The following is a 16687-nucleotide window of genomic DNA, read 5'->3' as shown; positions in this document are numbered from 1 at the left end:
TAAATGCACGTGTAGAGATGCGGTTACAAAACCACAAGCCAAGGGGATGCGCTGGTGTTTGTTGGGAAGTTAATATAGAACCTCCTTGAGTAATATACAGTAACATACCTTCATTTACCCTTCAGATATCCTATGCAACATGTAGATGATTTCCTGATGATTTTCTGTTGACCACGTGGTACTTTTGAGATCATCTTTCTGAAGTTAACAGGTGTTGGTATGCCTTCTATTGAGTACAGATTTTTCATATAGATCTGCAGCATTTGTGTATGTTTTTATTAACAGGATAACCCCCTTGAGGTTAATTATGTGGGTTTTTATGTGAGGCTCCTGTACCAATGTTTTTAAAAAAAAAACGTATATAGGAAAAATTTAAAGAAAATAAGCAAAACCAATGGAAAATGTGGCTGCAGGACAAGACACAGCAAAAGCGGAAACAGTTAATTTGTGCTGTTGACGAAAGAAAAGGGGGAAAAATCAAACAAACAAAACCTTTGTCCAATACGAATTTTAACAAAGCACAAGCTGTAATGATGAACGGACTGAGCAAATAGTCAGCGGAAGCATGAGCAACCTGTTTGAAGATTACTAGGAGCATCGATCTTGTTCTAGTTTTACACCACTGAGGTTAAACATCCCAGGCTAGCACAGTTAACAGAGTGGTGCGAAGAAAGCTGGGTTTGAATAATTTCTCAACATTGGTTTTACCCTACTTGGAGAACCAGATCACTTCAGGACAAGTCAGATAGTGTCAGATGACAGTCAGTGACACCGAGAAAATAATTTCCTCACAAGAAGTTGTATCAAACTGATATACATTATGCAAGGATAAGGTCTTTGAAGGGAAAACAGCATAAATGAATGCTTCTCTTAAAATATAATTGAGTTTTGTTACTCATGGTGGCTGTTTGCCTCATGATGATCACTGACCTGGGATCAGAGCTTACCCATCTTTTTATTTACCATGACTTACTGATCCTGATACTTCCTGGCTAGTGTTATGGCTGCATGATTCTTGTCTGTTTTATACTATTATATCTTATCTATTACCATGTAATGTAATATATTGTAGACTAAATATGTCTGGCTATGGTAATAAAGTAGACATCGATGGTGACAGGGGTATAATCAACATCATTAGGGTCTAGCATACTAGATATGTAGGGCACACACACACACACACACACACACACACACACAAACACACACACACACACACACACACACACAGAGAATGCAGGCCCTCTGCTGGACTGAGTCGGTTCAGCTCTAAGCTTCTGTCTCTAGCCAAGCAGAAATGCAAACATGTGCAAAACACACTGTCCACTATGGCACAGACCTATTCTGAAACCACTACCTGAGGACTCACTTTGACGTCTGCTCTGAGTAGACATACAGTGAAGAAACAGCATGAATACCTGAACAGTTCATACTGAAAGATCATCATGTGCTTCATTTCTGTCCAACACATACCCACCTACAGATTTTAGAAGATAAGATGAAACTTTAATGATCCCTGTGGAGAAAGTGGGCCATTTCAGCAGCAAATAGTAATAGGATACAGCAGAGAAAATTCAATATAAACAGAAAAAATAGAATATTATGAAGAATATAGAAAATGGGGGTTATATCAACATACAACTGACCATTTCAACACCAGAACAGAATGAGTGAGAGGTATTATGATGTGTATGATATATATACATATATATATATATATATATATATATATATATATATATATATATATAATATGAAATACAGCAGGTGGAAAAACATGGATATATATGCAGTATGAAATAGGTGGAACCATATGTTATATGAAACAATGACAAGGATACGGAATATAATGAACATAGATATGTGAATTTATAGCAATATATATGATGTGCAAAATTTACATTATAGTCACATTAATACGTCTGCAGAGGGCCATACTGAAAGTGTGTAAACATGCATTGTGCAAAACAAAAACAACTTGTCACTGCCCTGGGTTCACCTGTCTTGTGGGTTTATCTGACACAATGACCTTTTGGTGTTGCGATTAGAGGATAGTCAAGCTCTAGTGTTTATTATTATATATACTAACTGTGTACTCTATATGATGTGATGTGAGACTGTGTGTGTGAGAGAGAGAGAGAGAGAGAGAGAGAGAGAGAGCGAGAGCGCAGGGGGCAGTAGAGGGAGGGAGTCGTGGTGAAGCCATATATGGGCACACCATCGACTCTGCATTGCTATTGGCTGTGGGCCTTATGCAGCTGCTTGTCAACAAGATGGCCTTCCTCCTCCTGCCGTTTTGACACTGATTATTTTGGTATCCCCGAGAACATACCGTAAAAGCTTGTGTCACTTCTAAATAGATAGCGAGAGACGGACTGGTAAGAGTCCTAAAAAGGCGTACAGTCAGTTAGATTGTGTTCAAAGAACTGACAGCCACTCAGGCCTCGATAGCAACCACCACTAGACAAGGTTGATTAGAAAGTAGCTGCTGGCTAATGTCGTTAGCCAGCGACGGAGCTAGCTTAGCTACGTGGACACGGGTAACTCGTGTCACCTGCATCCCACTAACTGGTGTCTGGACAAATTGCTTAGGTTAGTAGGCAATACAGCTTGGTAACCAGTTGTCATCGACAGCCAACAGGTCAATAAGCTCATCTCTGGAGATCAACGTTGCTAAGGTAAGGTGGCTACCAAAGTATAACCACGTAACTAGCTTAACGTTTAGAGTTTTCTACCTAGTTAGCTTGCTAGCTGGCGCTGTCCTCATCGCGCAGGTAAAGCTATGCTAGCCAGTTAGCGAGCTAGTTAGCTAATGTTTGTGCTATCCAGCCTGTTGGCTACCCTTTAGCTAACTAGATAAACGTATGGAATTCACTGAAAGCGTAGATGGCCCGGGCCTAGCTAATGTGAAACATTAATGTTTTGAAATGAAATCGATACTGGTGCCAACTCGATCAAGAAGACGAGCTGAGTATTTACTATTTTACTAACGACGCTATTGGACTGTTTTGCTCAGTTGGCTAACTCGTGAGCTAAGTTGGTTAAGACGTTAAATGGTAAGCGCTACAAAGTTGGTTATCAAATGATTGGTCTTACTAAAGTCAATTTTGTTGCCATCATTTGTGGTGTTTTCTGTGGCGTTAATCTAGTTGGCTGTCATTAGGAAGTTGCCATCATCACATCTGTTTTGTAGTGTTTTTAAGGTTATCTCTAACAGAATCAAGGAAACAAGCTTGATTTCCATCTAACACTTAAGATTATTACAATACATGTTTTGATTTAAGGCGAGCATAATGTTATGCACGCTGTGTGTCATTAAACCGCATTGATGTGGCGAACAAAGTTCATATGACTGAAGTAACAACCTGCATTGTTGGAAGGAAATATGTGCAGTCCTATGGGGCAACCTACATTGAGTCTGTTTTTGTCACAATATTCAGTAATAGATCAGATAATTATTACCCACTCATGTTGGCATCATGTTAAAATTATCTGTTCTTGGACATGCATTGTCGTACTTGCATGGAATTTTGTCTGATGTTAATTATGAAAATGTTTGACAATGTATAATTTGTCAGCGTCCTTTCAGAGGGCTATACGCTGTGTTGACACAATGGTCTTTGTGATTGTGGTTTCAAAGCTTGCATCAAAGTCTAACTTGTGTTGTGACAGTGTTACAGCACAAACATGCACACACACACACACAGCCCTGTAGGCCAGTCAGCCACCCTTTCTAGCTGGCCTGACAGAAGGGCCACTCTAGACGGTTATGTTCCTGGGCAGGCTGCTGGAGTGATGCAGTCAGTCCTATTGTTCTGTTGACAGTTTGCAGCAGAGCTGGCCTGCTGGCCATGCTCCTGTTGCATTGTCTCCACAGGCGCAGAGGGACAGGGCGAACACACACACACACACACACACACACACACACACACACACACACAGAGGGAGCTTGAGCTAAGGCTTTTTGGCATGCATGGGTAATATATCACTCGCCTGCTTGGGTCCTTCTGGCTGAAAGGCTGTGAAAAAGAGGGGGAGAGGTGGAGGAGAAAATGAGCTGCTGAGATGGAGTGACAGTGTTTTGTGTTTGCCAGTTTTGACTTTTATTGGAAAGGGTAGCCTAAGACCCATACCCTAATATCCGTAAGAGAAAACAACACAAAGTGGGTCAAGGTGCAAGCTTTGACATTGGCGCACCATCTCACATTTACAAATGCGGAAAAGCCAAATTCAGCTTAAATGCAGATGTGTTACAGTATGTACTCTGAACTCTGAACTACTAACAATGAATTGCATGTCCTGGTGAGAGTGCCCAGCTGCCCTTGATTTGTATAGGGAAATTACTAGTTTAGCAGAACTTAGGTTTTGCTGTGCATGGGTGTATGCTAAACCTGCCAATCTCTGGTTGAACATTTGCTCTCACTGTGCGAACAGCAGGATATGTTTCTCCCAGTTTGAAAGAACAAACTGTGAATGGGTCAGTACCTTGTAAAAATCCAAATAAATAAATGTTGTGTGGATTACTGTATCTTGCTGGCAGAATGGAGTGAGAGTCTAGTCATGTTTTGCAATGTTAGAGTAACTGTCAGAATCCCCCAGACAGAACAGGAATGATAGTCGGTATTATTGACATTACATGCATGTGGGTTGGGTAGACAAGTAGCTGAGCTGTGAAGTTAGTGAACTAGGCTGTCTGGTCTGTAGATCCACTTCACATCTCTTTCCTCTTATCTTTCACTTTAGATAGCTCTGGCCAGTTTAACCTGTGTTGTGATTTGGCCTGGTTAAAAATCTATTCCCATAAAACTTCTGTTGTGCACTCATACCATGGCAGCTTGTATCATCTAGATTTTCATACTGCCTTAAGTGCACACTTAGAATATGTTTTCTTGACAATTTCTGTTTTGACAGTTAATTTATTGGGCATCTTGGGGACCTGATGATGCAGGCCTCTGCTCTGCTCTACTAGCACTGCACTGTGGTGTTGCTGGCTGCCTCCGTGCTTGGACAGGATTTGGAGGATTAGGTCGATGCAAAAAGCTTAAAACCAAACCCAAGCCTTCATTTGCAGGAATTGTTTCAAATGAAGAGAAAAAATAGAAATGGCTGAGTTACAATTTCAGCTTATATCAGCTGTCGGGGGAATGACGTGGAGCACTGAAATCTGAATGGGAGATGGATCTCCACTTTTTTTTTTATTTTTTATTTTTGGCACTTTATGCTTTATTGGACAGATATAGTGAGAGAGAGACAGGAAGGTATGGGAGAGAGAGCAAGGGAAGGACATGGAGCAAAGGACCGCGGGCTGGATTCGAACCCAGGTCATTGCAGGAAGGACTGAACCTTATGGTACGCGCTCTACTCGGTGAGCCACCGGGGCGAATCTCCACTTTATCTGGATGTGACATTGTATGGTGAAATGTATAATAAAGCTCTCTCAGAATGAAACTTACAGGTGTAATAATTTCACTGTCAAGAGCTGAGTGTCTGTTCTCACTCATTGGTTGGGGTTTTAAAGCAGTTGTTTTGGTTTAGGCCTAATTCTGATAGATTTAGCCTCAGAAACATGTTCCTCTTCCATTTACAGAGATGACCCTAGGGTTTTATGGTGGTGTTGCTTGTGCTGACTGGCAGCTTATTTTGGAAGTGTAGTGTGATAGTAGCAACTTAAGTCCAGGAATAGGCTAAATGCCAAAATATTTGTTAGATGTGTGTCTGTGTGCTTCCTGCTTTTTAGCCTTGGACATTTTTAATTATTTTCCAGACCACTTAAAAAAATTAAAGGTTGTTTGCCTTTGGAGAATGTTGAACACTCACATCCCTGTGCAAAACATTTGCCATTGATTTCATTACCATCTAAGTGTGTGTGTGGTCTCTCCTCTCCCCAATCTTATGTTGATGGGCTCACTGAGTGTGAGTGAATGCTGGTCAATAGCTTGATAAGGTGACTGGCGTTCCTGCCATTCTGTCTCTGTGTGTGTGCGTGTGTGACTTTGTACTGGAACACTGCAATGGACAGACTGTCTCTCTGTGGCCCCTCTTATAATTCCATCCAATCTGTTTTGAGAGGAGGAGAGCGTGATGCAGTGAGAGGGCGGGACAAAGAAGAGGTGATGGAAAGGAGGCAGAGAATAAAAGTGGTTGGGCAGAGAGAGAGTGAGAGAGAAGGGGTCAGGGAGAGAGAGCAATGAAAAGGGTTCACTAGTTTTTTTCCCTCACAACAGTGTAATCTGCCTGCTCTTAGCCGAGTTGTTGCTGTGTGATTATGGAGGAAGCATTTGAATTGGTTCACCACATTGTGTGGGCGGTGTTTGCTTTTTGCACCTCTCTCAACCATTCCATTAGTCCAAAAGTACAAAGCACCACCCATTCAGTGTGCCAGACAGACAGCAAAACAAAGACTGAAGGAGTATGGTGGCTAAAATGGAGAGCAGGCTACTGCCTTGGCATACCTCAGAGAAACCAATCTTAAACAAATACACCAAGCTTTTGCCAAATATGCTCTTTAATAGTCTTGTGCAACAACAACATTGTTTGAAGAACTCTGTGTGTCCAGGGTTTAGAGCATTGTGGAGGTTTTGAGGCTGCAATGCTAACTTGTACTGTCCACTAAAGTATATTAGCATGATAAGTTAGGGGTAAAGGGTACTTCTGTAACAGAACAAGTGGAACTGGACCAAATTTTATTTTAGACTTTGTTTTATTTTAGGCTACGCTATCTTGTGTCTCTTCCCCCTCATTTACATAGACCAAACTGAGCCAATACTAATGGTTGGTTACCTGCCAAAATTGCATACCACTTTTTCAAGTCGCTGCCACACCCCAAAATTTACCAGCATTTGGCTAATTTCCCACCGTGGTAAGAGAGGAAGACAAGTTATAGAATGGCAATGCACTTGTGTGAGATTCTCACTGGAGCAGACAGCAGGTCTAGACCTGCAAGTCCCAACACAGTCAAGTGTTCTTGTTGCTATGTACTGGTGCAAGGTAAATTTTTTGGCATGTGCTCAATCAAATCATCTCTTAGAGGGTTCGGCATATTCTAATCAGTACTAATATAATGGTTTTAAATGCTCACCTTTATCCCATCCCATGATGTATTTGTTCTTGAGGGGAGTGGTGTTTGTCAGGATGGCAGCGCTCCTATCAGCAAGACTAGGGCTGCAACTAACGATTATTTTCATTATCGATTAATCTGTCGATTATTTCTTCGATGAATCGGATAAAAAAACAAAAACAAATTTTATTTCCATAATTTTATTCAAAAACAAAATGTTATTCCAAATTGACAATATTAACACAAATAACAGACCTAAATGTATGCTATACAACATGTGCAAAAGATATATGCTCGTTTTTTTAATAAAGTGCACGAAAAACAGGTATTTTTGGCGTGAAGTGTTGCGGGGCGCGCCGGTGCACGCCTAGCCGCCGCCGGTGTGGGGGTTGTACATAGAAAATAATAGGGGCGACTGTTTTGACGCGCGCCGTACGGCGCCGGTGTGTTTTGGCCTTGAGTGTTAACAGGATTTGCTACATCAAATAGCTTTAACAACAGGCCACGGACTATGGAGGTAGATTGTTTCTGCAGTAACACTTTCTCACACACTCTCTCTTTCACACACACTCACAATCTCTCACTCACTCACACCCCCACACACACCCTCTCTCCTCTTTCTACAGGAACTTTGCATTGCAATGCAAAAATGTTAGCATGTCCACATGCTCCTGGCTAAGGCTAGCTCTCTTCTTGGAAGCTATGTTGCCTGCTGCAGAGAACAGCCGCTCAGATGGTGTTGAGGTGCCAGGGATGCATAAGTAGGACTTTGCTAGCCTGGCCAAGATGGGATATCTATCCTCGTTAGCCTTCCACCAATGTAATGGGCTTTCTTCCTTGGCAAGGGGCTTCTCTCCAAAGTATGTGAGGACTTCATTCCTCACTTGGCTGTGGAGATCCTCAGCTTCCCGCTCTCTATTCTCTTCTTCACTGCTGGTTTCGGAATCGAGGAGTGAGTCAAGTAAAGAGACAGGAGTTGTAGGTTCAGCAGCTGTAGTAATGGTGGAGGTGGCACTGGTTTGGTCACAGAGACTGCCATGGTGCTGCTCATCCATCTCCCTTCTCACTCCGAGTGCCAGTGTTTGCACTTTGGTTTGTACATTCAGGACTTCGTCAGGTGTTAGAAACTTAAGTCTTTTGAACCTCGGGTCCAGGGCAGTGGAGAGGATCACTGTGTTTGGTGCCGGGTCTGAGAAAGAAGTCTCCCTCTTCCATTGCTGTTGCAGCTGCTCCGTAGCAGTGAGTTGGAAAGCCCGCACCGGGGCTGACTCGAAGGCAGCACTCTGGGTGGACTTCAATAGCCCCTTCACAAGTGGAGGTACTGCAGAGATTGTCATGTATGTCTCCCCACTCATGAAGACATGAGTGGGGACCACTCTGCGATGTTGGATGCTGTATGTCTGTCCTGCAGTGGCATGGTGGTAAGGCAAATTGACTCCATGTCCCAATCATCTTTGATGTAATGGCATGTAATGCCAAGGTAGGCTTCAGTGGCTACACTTGTCCATACATCAGTGGTGAGAGCAATTTTGCTGTTGTTGGCTTTTATTGCAATCTTCACTTCCTGGAATGTCTCTTGATATTTCCTCTCCACCAGCTTAGTAAAATGGGTCCTTGAGGGAAGAGTGTAACCAGGGTGGAGGGTGTTGATCATTGCTCTGAAGCCATCATCTTCAGCCATTGATAGTGGCCTCATGTCGGTGACAAGCATGTTTAGGACACTATCTGTCAAAACAGCTGCTTGCTGTGGTGTGCATGGCGCTTTATTCCCCATCAAGTAGCTACTCATGGTGAGTTGTTTTTTTCTGAAATAATTGCTTATGTAAAGGCCAGTAACCCAAAGGCCAAGTACAGACAAGACACTACAATTTTTTTAAATATATATAACAGATATGCTCCAAACAATGCAATTTGTCCTAGCTCACTCCTTACATACAGTACAGTGTCTCACTCCGATCTAATTTCAGAAAATTAACACTTTGAAATAGCTTAATCATTAAATTGCCATAATTGTAATAAGTGATTAGCTCTACCGGGTAGTGTTAATAAGTAAGTAAGTAAAGTTTATTTTTAGAGCACATTTAAACACAGCTTAAGCTGACCAAAGTGCTGTACAAAAGAACATTAAAATATAAAGTAAAAAGTAAAAAAAAACACAAAGAGAAACATACCAACGTCAACAATAAACAACAAGGGACAAAATACAGAATTATAGACATGACAACAGATTGAAAGATTAGTGGGCCAAAAAGGCCAGTGAATAAAAATGTGTCTTTAGCCTTAGCTTGTTAGACTAACGTTAGCTATACCGCCTCTGCTCTACCACTGACGTTAGCCAGCTAGTTAAATACTCTTGTCATGCAATATTGAAGTAAATTTGACTTAATAGACCATTCAAGCTGGATCGCGAGCAAACACCGGCTATTAAATAAACAAGAAGAACTACCTGCTGTGAGACAAACGATTCCTCACTTAAAAACGCAACGCATGCCATGGGTCTAAACTCGTTTAATTAATTAAAGATTTTGTAGTAACTTACCCTGCTGTTGAGTCCCCTTCATTCATGGCTCCAACATGTTTTCGTTTCAGGTGTTCTCTCATTACCGTGGTGCTCCCGTGCCATGCAAGATCGGTTTTACATAGTTTGCAACTAACACACTTTTTACTCGAATTTAATGTGAAGTGCTCCCATACTATAGATGATTTTGGTCGAACAGTTTTCTCCGCCTCCGCCATGTTTCAAATGTTTTTTTTTCTTGAAGTGACCAGCTCCGTCATAGACATGTCTATGAGCTCCACGACACAGCAAGTGACGTAGCCAGCTCTGCGACCCAACAAATCGATAATGAAATTCGTTACCAATCTTAGCAGTTATGGGGAAAATTGTACTGTATCAGATTACAGGGTGATATGAAAAAAAAATCCTGGCTAGTTTAATTATGCAATATATCTGTGCATGAAGGTTGCTTACTTAACCTTACTGAAAGAGAGCAGCATAGGACTGAGAGTTGAGGTGTAACTGTGGGTTCAAGCTGTTCCACAGCTGAGGAGGCCTTTAAATCAGCAGTGAGCTAAACATGTTGCTCCATCGCCACTTGTTTCTCTCCTTAAGCATGCCGGCACGTTCCTGGCAGCTCCTACAGCTGGCACAGTCTGTGACGCAGAAGCAAAGCACTCTGGGTGGACTAAAGGCTTTCCCCCTAGCCTGTAGCATAGGCTCTATGGCAGCCAGGGAGAGAGGGGTGAGGACAGGGGAGGACAGCTACAGCAGTTTCACTACTACCCCACCCCCCCCTCCTGCTGTTTGCTAAAAATAGGTCCAGCATATGCCTGCCTGCCCCTCCCTGTGTTGCCTCCTATTAAGCAAGTCCCCTTTGAAGCACTGAGAGGAGGAGAGGAGAAAGGGATGAGAGGAGAATCCATTTGGTGCTTTTGTGTTCCACCTCTCATCCCTTTGATCTGCAGGCCCCAGACACATAACCTGAAATGGAATCCCTTTAATTTGATTGAGAGGCTCCAAGGCGGGAGAATTGATCTTAGAATAAAGTAGCAAATGTAATTGCTAATTGAATTTGGCCAAAGTAGGAGACAGTCTAGTTATGATTGGTTCTGATAACAGTATGAAGGTAGTTCTTTTCTCTCCAGACTGGTGACTGGGGTGTTGGTGTAGAAAGCTAGTTTGCCTTCCACTCTCCATTCTCCATCTCTCACCTCGAGGCACCTATTCAATACGACCTCAATTGGTCATTGACTGTCTGAATTGATCCCAACACTGATGAGCATTGTTGCACGAGAGATATGAACTCTGTTGTCATGATTTAGCCGTTTTATGACTGTGCTAATGTTACCCTCTCTTATTTCCTCTATTCCCCTTATCTTTACTTCTACCCCTCCCTTCTCTCTCATCCCCTCTCCTCTTCTCCCCTTCTCTTGATGCAGATTGTATGCCCAGTGCTGCTGGTGAGTTGGGTGCCAGACAGTGCCTGTCAGGTTGGCACTGGGACAGGGAGCAGAGAATGAGAGGTCTGGCTTTGGGTGCTTGCTGGCCAGCCTAGATGCCGATATGCCCCGGTGGTCCGCACCGTGATGGACCGAGACACCTTCTCCCACATCCGCCTGTGGTGCCCACGCCCCTTTGGCACCTACTCCCAGAACAAGGCTCGCAGCCCAGGCTCAGGGGGCAGCGGCGGAGGGGTTGGCGGGGCAGGGTCCCCCTCCCTCTGCAAGGCTGAGCCCTCCCCAGCGGGCAGAAGGTCGCTGGATGGAAGTGGAGATGGAGGGATGATGGTGGGGGGGCAGGAGGAGAATGGCGACGAGGAAGAGGAGGACGTGGGTTCGGAGAACACTCCCCCCGACCCCGAGCTCAGCTCCAGCTCCCTGACACAGAGCCAGGCCCCTCCGCCCTCCTCAGCCCCTCCCTCACCTCCCTCTTCCGGGGCCCAGATGGAGGATGGCCGCGTGCTGTTGGACACCTGGTATGTCATTAAGCCAGGCAACACCAAGGAGAAGATTGCCTTCTTTGTAGCACACCAGTTCAGTGGAGCAGGGCTGCCCAGACCCAGCGCCATGAAGGTAAGGAGCTGCCAGATTGGTGCTGACTGGAAACAAAATGTGCAGCAGTGATTTCTACACATTGAAGTCTCTGCTACAGGCAGTAAATAGAATCAGTTAAACTCACTCATTCTGTTTGTTTATTCATTCAAAAGAATGCATTTTAACTTATTACCAACTGATCCTCTGCTTATCTTCCATTGTTCCATTGATTGTTGCTAACTGAGACAAGCAGACACATGAAATAGATGGAAAACTTTTAGTTGTTGCCGTAAAATGTGGTAAACAGCATTAAGAATAAATAGCTTACAGCATGGCTGCGTTTCTTTAATAATTTTTGTCATTGTTACTACCTTCAAAAATGAAAGCATAAAAATAAATACCTTACCATTATAATAACATTGAAAGCAGCTCTGTTGCTGCCGCCTCTTGAAATACTGCATTCCAAACATTACACATAGCTGTTGGGCTTTTTTCTGTTTGCAATTTAAAATGATTCCACACCGATGGTGCGACTCGACTCCTTCCACAGTCTATGCTTTCATTTATGTTGTAATTTTTTTACACTTTTTACGGCAATTGGCATAAATGGAGTGGAGGGGGAGAAATTCAATAAATGGATCGGGATTTGATAGGGTGCCATGTAGCCGATATGGATCAATCAAAATACACCTTGATTAGGTCTTATTCCGATCTTTGATATCCGTTCAGGGCACCCTTTAGTGGTTGATTATCGTTTCCAAGTTAGGACTGGTCAATTGCTATTCAGAGTAGAATTTGAACAAAGTGAGTTGATTACAACTGTCCCTAAAGTTGTATTTTAGTTCACTGTTTTGTCAGTGTTTGAAGTAATATTTTTCAATTAAATATGAATTTATTTTCCTTCTTCCCAGGTGAAAGGTAATTGGGCGACCGACTGCAGTAAGGCCAAACGACGAAGACGATGCTCCTCCTACGACCCTCCAACACGCTCCCAAACCTCCTCGGAGCCGCACCTGAGTCACGACTCCTCCCTGGCCCCCGACGCACCTCCTAGCCCTGATGAGCCGCCACTGGGAGGGGTGAGTGAGACGGACCTGCTGTCAGTGGCGGAGATGGTGGCCTTGGTGGAGCAGAGGACAGCCATGGCCCTCCAGGGGATGGTGGCTGTTCAGGGGAACCAGCAGCACCACCAGCCCCCTACCACCACGCACACCCAGGGCCTCTCCTCCCACCAGCACACCCTTCTGCGGGGCACGGTGTCAGACCCCACCCCCATGGTGTTTGTGTCGGACAGTTCGGAGAGCCAGCCCTCTGATGAGCCCCAGGAGGGATCCTCTTCTCCCATCCAGACAGACCAGGAGCTGGAGGAGCAGCAGCAGCAGGAGTCATGCAGGGTGGCCCAGGCCATCGCACACTTTGAGTCCCAGAACCTGGAGAATCGGCTCCGCCTGGGCTCTGGTTCTGGGAATGGAATGGACTCCTCTAACCAAGACCGAGAAAGGGAGCGTAGAAGAGGAGGGGAGTCGGGGACTGGCCTCGCAGCCCCTCCTCCGCCCCCTAGTCACAGTCATGGTGAGGTGAGGATAGCTTTCCGGGTGTCAAGCCTGGACCCCCGGTCCCAGTCGGAGCCCGCCGGCAGGCCCCGCTGCATGTTTATGAGCTGTGGCGGCGGGGGCAGCCAGGCAGGGGCCAGGTCCAAAGAGAAGATCACCTGCGACCTCTACCAGCTTGTCAGCCCCTCCTCACGAGACCCCAGCAGTCTGCTGCTCGCTGCCACATCTGCCGCCCCCAAACCAGACGGAGACCTCCATCACCCGGACAGGCAGGCGTGTGGCAGCCCAGATACAACCCAGGAACTCTCCTCTGGGGAGAAGAAGGCTGCGGGTGTAGGGAGGGAGAGAGTGACTGGCTTCCACGTAGAGGTGGTGGTGACGGGCGCTGTGGACCAGTGTGTATTTTATGGCAAGGACAGCACAGAGAATGTGCAGGAGGAGACGGTGTGTTTCGCTATGCCCAGTGGGGGAGGGGGTGGCGGGGGTGTAGGCAGCTCCACTGACCCTTCGTCAGACGATCCCCCTCCCGGCCAGCTCTTTTTCCTTCAGCCCCCCCGGGGCCCAGAGGAGGATGGGAAGGGAACGGGCACCGGCAGCGGGTCAGGAATGTGCTCTTTGGACTGCGCCAACAATAACGGCCCTGGGGCGGGGGTGGTGGGGGGTTCGGGGGAGCGGGCAACTCGGCCCGACTCTCCCCTGGCCAGCGTGGGGGTGGTGGAGGACTGTTCGGACCCCTCGCTGTGTCGCCTCTACCGCCACGTCTCCCACGACTTCCTGGAGATCCGCTTTCAGATTCAGCGCCTCCTAGAACCGCGCCAGTACATGCTGCTGCTCCCCGACCACATCATGGTCAACATCTTCAGCTATCTGCCGACCCGCTCCCTGGCCGCCCTCAAGTGCACCTGCCACGACTTCAAGGCGCTGATCGAGACCTACGGGGTGCGGGCGGTGGACTCGCGCTGGAACCAGGACCCCCTCTACAGGGACGATCCCTGCAAACAGTGCAAGCGGCAGTACGAGCGCGGGGACGTTTCCCTGTGCCGTTGGCACCCCAAACCTTACCACCACGACCTGCCTTACGGACGCTCCTACTGGATGTGCTGCCGGCGCACAGACAAGGACACGCCGGGCTGCCGCGTCGGGCTCCACGATAACAACTGGGTCCAGCAGCCCGCCGACGGCTCCCAGCCTGTCCGCACCAAGCGGGAGGACAGGAGGGAGGAGGCCAGGTAGAGAGGGAGGAAGGAGTAGGCCTCCCACGTAAACTCTTGTCTCTTCCTGCATCCCTCCTTCTTTTGTCCCTCTGTCATTCAGAGGAGGAACAGAAAGAACAGAGGGATACAAAGGAGGAACTAGCACTCCAGGACAGTTTTTTTTCTTTGCTCCAGCACTCCTTTCTCTTGTTTGCCCTCAGAGGAGGGAGGATGAGAGGTAGAGAAGGAGGAGAGGTGTGCCTCTCTCCTTGCCTTTTTTTTTTTAACCCTCTGGAATCCCTCTCTCCCCACTCTGCTCCAATGGTGGCACGTTTTGAAAGTTTGTATACCAGGGTTGGGGTCCCCTCCTGCTGCTGTCAGTCAGCTCTCTCTCTGCCTCTTACTCATTCGGGTTTCTGTCTAACTCCATACTTGGTTGTTAGGTACTTCATGTGAAAACTCTGCAGTGTATTTGATTGAGATTAGCATTCATAAAGTGACGATAGAAATGTAATGCCCTAGAGCCTGCTTACTTTTCCCGCTATGGCCAATTCTTCTTCTTCATACTTGTTCTGTTCTATGTTGTGTGTTGTATCCATAAACGTCCATGTTAGCTGTACAATGGTGCTTCGAGGAACGAGCTGTACGGGGTCCTACAGATGTAAAACGTTTCGGTGGTGGAATGTTCAGCGTTACAATAGAAATGTGATTGTATAAAGCGAACTTGACTTTCCGTTGTACAAGATTGCCACTCGTACCTGTCCTGCGCCATGCATTTTCTTTCTATTTCTCTGAATGTGCTGTAATGTTGTACTCTATTGAACAGCCCCCTGATAATGCTGCTGAAACCATTGCCTGTGTCACTGATGTTAACTGTTTATAGCCATACTATTGGTCAATGACGGGCTCGGTCTCTCCATACTAGCCAGTCTTATTGGCCACTGAGATCTATCCTTGTCACCGTTTCGGAGCGGACCCTAACCTTGCATACAGAAGAGCCACCAAGGACTTCCTGGTTTACAGAGAATTATGGGAGATAGAATTTATTGAATGAGAACTAAAGAACAGTGGGATGGAATGGGATGGAAAAAAAGAGCAACTTGATGTCACTTTGCAAAGGCCTGATGTCACTTTGTATGGTTTGATTGACTTGCTTGTTTGCCATTTTGTTATTTTTGTTTGGTTGTTTTATTGGGGTGTGTGTAAGAGAATGTTTGCTGTTGTATTCCCTTTTATTCTTGAGGACTGTGTTCTCCCAGTATCAGTTTGTCCCCCCTCACCCCACATGCAATCTTTTTTTTTTTTTTAAACTCCATCTTTGGTTTAACCCCCAACTCTCTTCCTTTCCTCCTCCCCTCCGTCCTCCGTGCGATTCGGCAGAGGGCAGCGCTTGCCAAAGCCGTCATTCTTGCTTCGAAGCGGGTGAAAACAACAACCACAGACCATAGAAACTCTCTACACCAGCTTCCAGCCTTAAAACCCCCCTACCTCTTACCCACCCTGCAGGAGAATGAGGCGTCAGATACCCCACAGAGATCGAGCATATTGGGAGTCGCACAGGAGCCTGTAAGCAGCTAGATTTTTTATGGTTGATGGACTCCATACCCATGACTCCTTTTGGGAGTGTCGTTGGGTAAGACGGACAGTGCCTGGTGACGGCTCTGACTCCTCATTCTTTGAAGAACCTCTTTCTCTCTCCCTCCCTCCCCACCGCTCCTGCTTTTACACTCCTCCCCCCCCCCCCACCCCCTGCAAACTGACAGACTGGACATGCATAAAGAGCTGTTGGGATGAATGATGCTGAAACTCTGCATGGATGGGGGAAGAAGGTGGGGGAGGCATGGGAGAACTCTGTAGGTTCCAGACATGTACAATGCTAATGGGAAATATCTGCTTAAATAAAAACAGAAGTGATGATTAAACTGGAAATCTGGATGACTGCCTGGTTTCTGCGGTGTGACCGTGTGGTGTGAGATGAGAGCAGACAAATGAAAAGCTATGTGGCTTTAGGAAAATCGCAAATGCTCACAGGCCTAATTTAGAACTTGGTGTATTTATCAGTATTTGACACAATGCATTGATCTTTAGTTTACTCTTGTAAAGTGATAAATACGGGAGAGGGCTATATATATAACGGTTGATTAAGGACTGTGGGCAAATTACCCAAAATCCTTCATTTCCACTTTAATCTTCCATCGACTTCTCCAGCACAAGCTTGAGGGAGGTCAGAGAGATCCAAGGAAACAGTGAATGCAGCCAAAGTCTTGATTTGTTACATTTTCCTCTTGGCTTCCTATGAATGTACAGTATATCCAAAAAGCCTATAATTTCTTCCTCTCACACCTATTTCA

At 45.7% G+C, this 16687-nt stretch overlaps 1 protein-coding gene across 1 annotated transcript; it reads left to right on the top strand.

Moving 5' to 3' along the window:
• Positions 1-2306: 2306 nt before the first annotated feature.
• On the top strand, positions 2307-16258 carry fbxo46 (F-box protein 46). Its single transcript, XM_071897271.2, has 3 exons — positions 2307-2678; positions 10997-11629; positions 12502-16258. Exons 2-3 carry the CDS (start codon positions 11144-11146, stop codon positions 14374-14376), a joined length of 2361 nt encoding a protein of 786 aa, XP_071753372.2. The 5' UTR covers positions 2307-2678; positions 10997-11143; the 3' UTR covers positions 14377-16258.
• Positions 16259-16687: the final 429 nt, after the last annotated feature.

The sequence above is a fragment of the Centroberyx gerrardi genome, chromosome 6 (assembly GCF_048128805.1).
Source record: "Centroberyx gerrardi isolate f3 chromosome 6, fCenGer3.hap1.cur.20231027, whole genome shotgun sequence".
Lineage (NCBI taxonomy): Eukaryota > Metazoa > Chordata > Actinopteri > Beryciformes > Berycidae > Centroberyx > Centroberyx gerrardi.
Note: the sequence above shows the minus strand (reverse complement) of the source record. Positions and strands in the feature narration are given on the sequence as shown.